Source organism: Cervus elaphus, chromosome 5 (assembly GCF_910594005.1).
Source record: "Cervus elaphus chromosome 5, mCerEla1.1, whole genome shotgun sequence".
Classification (NCBI taxonomy): domain Eukaryota; kingdom Metazoa; phylum Chordata; class Mammalia; order Artiodactyla; family Cervidae; genus Cervus; species Cervus elaphus.
Window position 1 is genome coordinate 101,734,981 of NC_057819.1, and position 8,974 is coordinate 101,743,954.

Genomic DNA, 8,974 nt, shown 5'->3' on the forward strand with positions numbered 1-8,974 from the left:
TAAATGTTGCTATCATATTACAATATCTACATGTATCAGATGAACAGGCTGTATACCTTAATTTTACACAAGATGATAGGTCCAATATATTCAATGAAAAGAAACCATCTGTAGCTTGAAATCGGCCATGGCAGGAGTGTTTACATCACAGAAGTTGGCAGATGCTACAAATCAGAACTTCCCACCCTCCATCTCCCAAAGTTGATCAATAAACATTTACCAGCACATCACTGGAGGCAGAAGAAGCTTCAGAGAGTGTCACAGAATGATACTCCAATTTGGTCCACCCAAAAACTGATGAGAAGGAGGGGAGGGGGGCTCCAGATAGAGGGACCCTTCAGACAGGAGACTGTCTCTGGCAAAAAGAGTATGGATGGACAAACAGGGAACCACACAGGAAAGCACAGGTCAGCAGAGGCCCAAAGGACATGGAGGAACAGCTGGGCCCTTGGAATGACGCTGTTTGCAGCTAAGTTCCCCAGAACATAAATGCAAACCTAGGGAAAGGCAAGAAACCTCAAATACTTGACAGTACCTTTCTTTCACTGTGCAGAATAGGAACTTAAAATATAAATTCATAGAGAAAAATCAAGTTTCATATACTGTAGGGGAAAGGAAAGTAACTATCCAACTTACCTGCCTCCCTTTCTGCCACATATCAAGCTTGTTCTTGCTCTCTAACCATTCTGGAATATTCTGGTTCTCTCATATCTATCAAACATACTCCCCTCTTTAAGGTTATCTGAATTTGTAGAACAAACACTCACGCTCCAGATCCTCATGTGGCTGGCTCACACTCAGCTCTCTGCTCAGATATCCCCTCCTTGCAGAAGCTTTCTCTGACAGTTTCTGGAACCCCTCTTCCTATATCCTGCACCCCTAACTTATCACAGTACCCTGCTTTTTTGGCCCCATGCTACTTTAAAATCATATATATATATATATATATAGCTAGTTTACCATCTCCCCAACTAAAAGGTAAGTTTCTTTTCTATGCCTTTCATTGCTTCACCTACAGTAGCATTCACAGCCTATTGTTAGGGATTGTTGAATGAATGATCAACTTCTGAACAGGGATTGGCAAACCACACACAATCCATGAGCTAAGGAAGGGCCTATCCATCTTTTTTTTCCTGTGTAGGTCTTAGTTACAGCACAGGGAATCTTCACTGCAGCGCACAGACTCTCTAGCTGTGGCTCAAGGGATCAGTAGCTGTGGCATGAGGGCTTAGTTGCTCCTTGGCATGTGGGATCTTAGTTCCTCAACCAGGGGAACCACCAGACCACCAGGGAAGTCCCTGGCCTATCCATCTTTAAATAGTTGAAAACGAAGCAAAAGAAGAAAAATACTGCATGGCACAAATTGAAATCCCAGCGTCCATAAATAAAGTTTTATCGGCACACAGCCACACCTGCTGGTTCAGGGCTCCTCTCTTGAGCTGCTTCGTGCTGCACAGACAGGGCTGAGTGGCGGTGACAGGGACCATATGGGTGCTCTCACAGCTTCTCGCTGTCTCCGGCGCACTGCACATCACAGTGCTGCAGCTATAACTTGGTGCCGCTTGGCCCACAAAGCCGAAAATGTTTCCTGGCCCTTTTCAGAAAAAGTCTGCCAACACAAGTGAAGAAGGAGAAGGCTCTGAGGAACGTTTCTAAGGGAGATCAGACCAGGCTTGCACTCAACCGAACAGGAGAGAAAAGGTAAGAGGGGGTAGAGTCAGGTGACACTGGAGAGATGACGGTGACATGCACATGGGTTCAGAGGGCGGGGGGATAAGGCACTTAAAGGAGGAGAGAGATTAAAAGTGTAGTACGGACACGTGACATGTGAGTCCCTGGGGACTGAGTCTGGCTACCAGCTCAAGAAATGAGGGGAATGCAGTGAACCAGGAAGTTAACCTAACAAAATTGATCTTTATCAGATGGGAGACAGGAGAAACACTAAATGCGAAGGCAGGAGGTGGGTGAGTCCTCTGAGGAATCCATGCAAACCTGGTACCACAAACGTGTAGTAGCTGAACCATCACAGTGTCACCCATGCTTTGATGCTCCAAGGGACAAGCCAAACCGATCAGCTGGCTACCATTTCTACTTCTCTCCATGGGAATAAGCACCACCCAGGCACTTCCCTGGTGGTCCAGTGGTTAAGATTCCACGCTTTCAATGCAGGGGCCATGGGTTCGATCCCTGGTTGAGGTACTCAGATCCCATATACAGTTCAACCACAAACAGGTGGGGGCAGGGAACACTATCCAGCAGCCTTGCCATTGCAGGCAGAGCAGAATCTACTTATTCTGCAATTCAGTGCTGGGGACCCGCGCTGACATTCTGTTAGCTTGTCATGTGGCTGCTGGGAGTAATAAGAGGGCAAGCTGGGAGAACCCCAACCTCCGGATAAAAATCCTAACACCTAACTTACATCCAAGCCTTCCTGGTTTACCAAACCTTTTCTTTCACCAGCCAGGTAGGGCCCAGCATCCGTGCTCGTAGACAAGGTCAACCTGGCTGTGAGATAAAAGCTGGGCTTTTTCAGGCTGGGAAGAGTACAAGCAGGTCAGTATCTCATTCATGTTTCTAACTGGTAATGGACTGCGGGGATTCATGTGTTGGTTAACAGATGTCAGGGATTCCTGCCGACTTGTTGCTAAGGGAACTTTTGTGAAGATGCCCCGAATTCAGAGACTCCACAAACCCTGCCCACTGCTTTGAAGTCCTGAGGGAGTGGCCACTTGACCAGACCCGCACACAGCAGTGAAGGGGGGGACGCTGCTCAGGAGCAGAGGCAGACGGAGGGTGGGCCGTAGGTAGAGTTTCACACAGCGGGAGCCACAAATGCTGGCCACAGCCCCCAAATCAAAGGGCAGGATGACTTTGTGAAGATGGCAGAAAGCACCTTAATCTTTTCAGTCACAATTACATGCTCCGCAAACCACCAGCCCTAATTATTTCTTTTGTGGACAGAGCTTATGACTGCCTTGAAAAATACAGGCACGAGGAACAAGGTCACACCCATTTTAGGTAATCTCCATGTTACAAAAAGAAAGGCCCTGTATTAAATCCAATCTGTGTAACATATGGAGCATCTACTAGATGTCAGGCAGTTCGGATGCATGATGTCCATTAACAACCAGCACCAAATAGCCCCAACTTGAAAAAGTTGGTTTGTCTGTGGCTCAGGGGACAGACCCAGGCTCCAGGCACTGAAAACTCTGGTTTCAAATTCTGCTGCATCATTAATCACCATTACAAAGAAATCCCTGGCATCTTTAAAGAAAAAAAAAAACAAAACAAAACAAAACATAAAAGGATGAAGATGGAGAATTTCCTAGCAGAATGACCAAATCTGTTCATTTTACCTCCCTGAAGCTCTCTCATCCATATGGCCTGGTACACCTTCCCCTCTAATGGATCATCTCCCTAGCCTTGTGAGGTAGCCAGTCTGCAAAAGGGCCCTCAATGAACCTTGCTTCAGTGTCACACTGGGACCCACACCTGTATGAGCCTCCCTCCCACACTGAATCAGGGACTCACTTTGCCCATGGAACCTGGCAGAAACGATGCACCAGGTCTGAACCTGAGTCTTAAGAAGGCCTGGAAGTTTGCACTTTTGCTTTCTTGGAAGTCATATATTAAAACTCCAGCTGCTCTGCTGCAGAGAACGGCCATGCAGAAAGGCACCAGAGGATGAGACACCACATGAGAAGCCACATGAAAGGCACCAGATGCGTGAGTGAATATGCCCTTCTGGAGGTTCCAGCCCAGTGGAGCCTCCAGGAGCCCAACTCTGGCCACCATCTGACTGCAAATGCATGTGAGATGCCAAGAGAGACCAGCAGAAGAACCACCCAGCTGAGCCCGTCAATCCACAGAAACATGTGCCATAGTAACAAATAGCTGTTTTATGACACTAAGTTTTGAGGGGGCTTATTTCACAGCAATGGATAAAATATCCCTCAAGATCCACAGCACAGCCCGCTTCCCCAGCCCAGCATCTCTCTCCCCCAGCGACATTCTGTAAACTTCTGCAATACAATCACCTGAACCCAAAATGGGAGAACAGGACTTGGAGAGAAGGAGGTGCAAGGGTGACCCTCTGCAGCCAACTAGTTTGGCCAGCAAAGTCTCATATTCCGTTACTATCTATGAAGTCCAGGCCTTGCAGCCAGATTGTGGATGCTGAAAACAGCACCTCGCTGAAGTAAAGCTCTACTGTGTGTGCATTCCAATCTTATTACCATCCCCCCAACCCCTAGAATTAATCCCCCAAACCTCTAGAGGTTTCTGCAGATGCCTTACAGTACCTTCCAGATCCTTAATCTCTGCATTGGAGGTAAGAGCATCATCTCAGCTCCTCCTCAACCATGTCTCTCTAAGCTCCTCGACCTCTTTGTGGTGGATCAGACCCTCAAGAAAGATGTTTCTGCTTGCTTTTATCTAAGGGCCTTGATAATTCCTAGGCAGCTGTGGGTCTTATCTTTTAGGCCTCCTCCCTTTTCTGGGAAAATTGGCTCCCTCTGCCTGTCACCCTCTGGAAGGCTGCCCCATCCACTGAAGAGCAGGATCCCTGTGACCAGTCCCTGCCTACCAGGGCCCCCCATCTCTGCTTGGCAGAGGTTTTCCTGGAAGCCACCCTTTGGAAGCCAAGTATGTGCAGCCCGTCCCCTCATTTCCTTGGGGTCTTGATCAAAAGGATTTCCCCAGGAACCAGGACCTCTGTCAAACTGGCCTCTGCTCAGGGGCTCGCTGGCCACCAGGGTGGGTCTTTTGACCTCCCTGTCAGCTCTCAACTCCTCTCAACAGGGTATGCTTCCCCTTTTTTTTCACATGAACAAGGCGGAAATCCTTGAGGCGTGTCTATCTTGCACAGACGGCTCTCGATCTTTGACACATTTTTGTCAAGATGGGGTTTCCTGACATCACTCTATCAGAAACAAATGATGCACTGGGGTGGGGGCTATGCTGTGCATCCCCCCATCTGACTGCTGCCTAAGGAGCCTAGTGTAGCCCCTTCTGTCTGTACTTATATTCCCAACAGCTCCCCTGGCCTTCTGAACTCCATGCCCCTCTGCAAGCTCAGTGCCAGGCATCCCTCTAGCAGAGGTTTACCACCTCTAGTACCTATAGGCTCCTTCTCTGGCCACCTGGTTTCAGCACCAACACCTGGCTGGCAGTCCTCCAGATCCATGATTCCCTATGCTGGCCAGTCCACCACCTGCGACCCCCTTGCGAGTTCTGCATTCCCTACCCCAGCCTATCTTTGGGGACTCACCGCAACCAAGGGGAACCTACCTGCATATCCTCCATCCCTACTAACCTCAGCCTCGAGGTCCAGCCTGCTCATGTATGAGGTTCCCAGATACAAAGACCCTCCCTGTCAAAGCTGCATCTGTTTTTCCCTGAAAAGAGTCCTAGGACTCAGGCCCACTCCTACCTCCACCTGTGGCAAACACAGGTGGCTCGGAGTGAAATCAAACATCAGGGTTTGCAGAAGAGATGCTCAAGTGGGTAGGAGCAGCTGCCCTCATTGTAGCCCCAGCATCTCTGCCTCCCCTTAGGGACGCTGTCTCTAGCAGGCTGACCTCAGGAGCTACACAGTCCCTTTCCCACAAGGATCTAGACCCTTCACTTGTCTTCTGGTACAGTGTGACCCAGGATATTGAGTTTAAAAGAGACAGAGGCCCAAAGGGTAATATTCAGCCAGCTAAGCTGCTAACCAACTACTCCTTGGCTGACTGCCTTCACCTATTTCATTCAGTTTGCCTGCCTACAAAAATGGGGATAGCTCCTTCCCCGTCCCAGGCCTGACAGGGGAATTGGTGACAAGGCATGGATCATGCCTGGCGCCTAGCAGGTGCTTAACAAACGGGAGCCCCTCTCGGGGTTACTGCTCCCTCAGATGGGTACCGGTCTGAAAGCCCTTTAGGAGATAGGAGAGTCTCAATGTATATACACAAACTGTGACCAACACACCCACAACTGTCCCATCCTATCGTTCTGTTTGTCCCCTGGGTCTGATTCACCCTCCCTTTCCTCCCAGGAAGGAAAAGCAGAGCCACTTCACTCTTGCTAACACAGTGGACAAACCCTCCAACCTCACTCCCCACCCAGCACACAGCTGGCTCAGTCCAGCCAGGACGCTCCTCACCGGACATCCAACAGCCAGATTTCCACATCAGTGTTTCCTGGAAAAGTGTGGCCACCAGAGGACTCTACCACAGAAGGCTCTCCCAGGGCTTCTGGAATAGAAACAAGGAGGCTCCCGATCTTCATAAGGAGACATTCACTTGCTTTCTTTCACACCTGAATCTCAGGAAGGGAGTTAGGAAAGCTGAGAAACACCTGCGCCTCCCCTATGCTGCTGGGCTCTCAAATTACACAACCAAGATTTCCAAATAGCCTCTGTGGACAGCCCATGAAAGCTCCTTCCAGCCTCAACTTTGCTCAAAGGCTACTAAATCCACATAGGAGGGATTTTGTTCTCTGGATCTGAAAGAAACATCACTATCTCTCTATGAGGCCAGGCTTGATTTCTGATAATGTTTCCAGAGGGTTTTTCTCAGGCAAACTCACCCATAACTATTCCACACCAATCTGGCTTTTTGTCTTTTTTGAGTTGCACAGAGCATTTTCAGTCAAAATTTGCTACTTTGTTCTTTGTGAACTAGGTCGGGGGAGGGGGGGTTAAATTATTAATCAATACAATCTCTATGATTTGGACAGTATTTTGCCAGAATATTTCCGATGACTCACAGTTAGTCTTTGCAGCAATCCTGGGGTCAGGCCGAAGGGGACGTCCTGTAAAACCACCTCCCACCCCCCAGCAAAGGACTTTAGAAACTTCGGATCCCACTCAGGCTGTGACCATGAGCTCAGCGATTAGAGGACAGCGAGGTCTCCCAACTGTCACCCAGACAATAAACAGCCAGTCGACTTGGCTCAGCAGGTCCTGTGAAACCTGGGGCCAGGCCAGAACCGCAGGACAAGCCACTTTCCAGGTTCTGAACCTTGACCTGGGGGAGCTGGGCCAGGGGAGGGGGCGCTGGCTGGGGGCTGCGGCACCCCGGGATCAAGCCTGCTGACGGGGCTCGGGCTGATAGCCAGCAGGGCTCAGCTGACCAGTTAGTGGACGGCCCGGAGGCGGCCGGGGAGCTGACCCGCCGCAGCACGACTGTCCACCGCTCGGCAGGCTCGGGGTGCCGGGGCCACTTTTCACACCCCGATCGTCCTCACGTCTTCCCTAGACCGCCGGACTCCGCAGCCCTCAGGCGGCCCCGGCCACCGCCGGAACGCGCCCGCCCGCTCCCGAGCTTACACTGGCAACAAGTTCTCGCTTCCTCAGGGCGGCCACGATGTGCTCGGGAGGCCCGGCACGGGGAGCGCTCGGGGGGCGAACCCCGCACTGCCCACGCCCCGAGGGCGCCCGCCGCCTCCCCCGCCCTCAGGAGAGCGCGGCTCTGGGTCCAGCACACAGAGGCGGGCCCCAGGACTCCCCTCCAGCAGGGGCGGCTCCGGCCTCCCCGGGGCAGGCAACAGGTACGCGAGCGCGCCGGCCTCCCAGCCCCCGCCCTCACCGCTTACCTCCAACAACTGCACGTAGCTCGCCGGGAACCAGCCGCGGAGTCCGTCCTCCTTCTCGCCTTCCCACCAGCCGCCGTCCGGGACCTGCAGCAGCGTGATGAGCTCGCCCGCGGCGAAGCGCAGCCCCTGGCCATGCCGCTCCCCGGAAAAGGGGTACAGGGTCCGGCAGCGGGCGCCGGACATGGCCTTGGCGCCGGGGCTCACACAGCAGCCTGCATCCCTGCCGAGCCCCGCGGGCTGGGCAGCGGCTCCGCGGGGTCCGAGGCGCCCGGCGCTCCGGGCTCCCGCGCTCTGGGCGCGCGCCGTCTCGGGGGTGAGCGGGGGTCCCCGGGCAGGCGAGGGACGTGCACCCCGCGCAGGGAAACGGAGACTCGCTGGCTTCGGAGAGCGAGCGGCGACGCCCCCGGCCGGGCGGCTCGCGGCTCCCAGCTCGGGGCGGGGGGGCGGGGCTCAGGGGGAGGAGACCCAGGCGCCGCGGGCTCCGGAGACAACTTCCCGGGGACGCGGAACGCGGGCAGCCGCCGCGAGGGCCGGCCGCAGCCGAGGCCGCCCTGGCGCGCGGAAATGCGCAGCTCCCAGGGGAGGTGGGACCCGGAGCATCCCCCTCGGCCCGGCTCCGCGGCGAGGGAGGGGCCGCGGACGTGGAGAGGGGCTGGCGGCCGGGCGGGGGCCCTCTCGGCGCGCGGGGGCGGGACTGGGCGGGGGCTGGGCCAGGGCGGCCACGCCCGCTGAGGCCCGGGCGCTCCCTCGCAAAGCAGGCGGGTTACTGGGGAGGGGTATCCCGGCTCACACCCCCAACCCGGAAAGCCGCGGGGTTAGAAACGCCCCTCTTTGCACGGCCTGTTGGCCGGTGGTGGGCGTGCGCCTCCTCCGAGGTGCCGGTGAGGGAATGTGTTTGTGGTCGTCACTGTCAGGGTTGAACCTGGGGTTGAACTTGACTCACCGGAAACTGGACAAGGGGTGAGAGGCAGATTTGAAGCCCGACGCCTGAGCGAGGTAGCAGCGGGTAGGACCGAGTGAGGCGGCGACGGAGTTTAAGTAGAATTGGAATCAGGTCATTACCGATAAGCCCCTATCGCTTTACATGCCTAAGCGAGGCTGGCCCACCGTACCACCTCTCCTGAAACCGAGATGCGCCAAGCCGAGAAGTCTACACTCGTTTACTCAGTCAACAGACATTAGTGGGAGAACTACTACGATCCAAGCAATGTGCCAGGGACATACAAAATTCGTTTGGACAGGCTCTGCTCTGCTGGGACCAATGGACCTGGGTGCTGAAGGAAGCTGAGCTTTGTTTGAACTGAGAGGTATAGAAGTAAAAGAAAGCTTCATTAGCCTACTCTATAGGAAAATTAAATTCCATTTCCTAAACTGTGAATAGCTGAACCCCTTCATC

General features: G+C 53.5%; 1 protein-coding gene across 2 annotated transcripts in view; it reads right to left on the reverse strand.

Moving 5' to 3' along the window:
• Positions 1–7,855, reverse strand: part of GAS7 (growth arrest specific 7) — a 200,910-nt gene extending 193,055 nt beyond the window's left edge. For both annotated transcript variants that reach the window (XM_043903842.1, XM_043903840.1), the window contains exon 1: positions 7,579–7,855. In XM_043903842.1, coding sequence (XP_043759777.1) covers positions 7,579–7,712 — 134 coding nt within the window. In that variant the 5' untranslated portion in view covers positions 7,713–7,855. The remainder of the gene's footprint in view (positions 1–7,578) is intronic.
• Between the last annotated feature and the right edge of the window lie 1,119 nt (positions 7,856–8,974).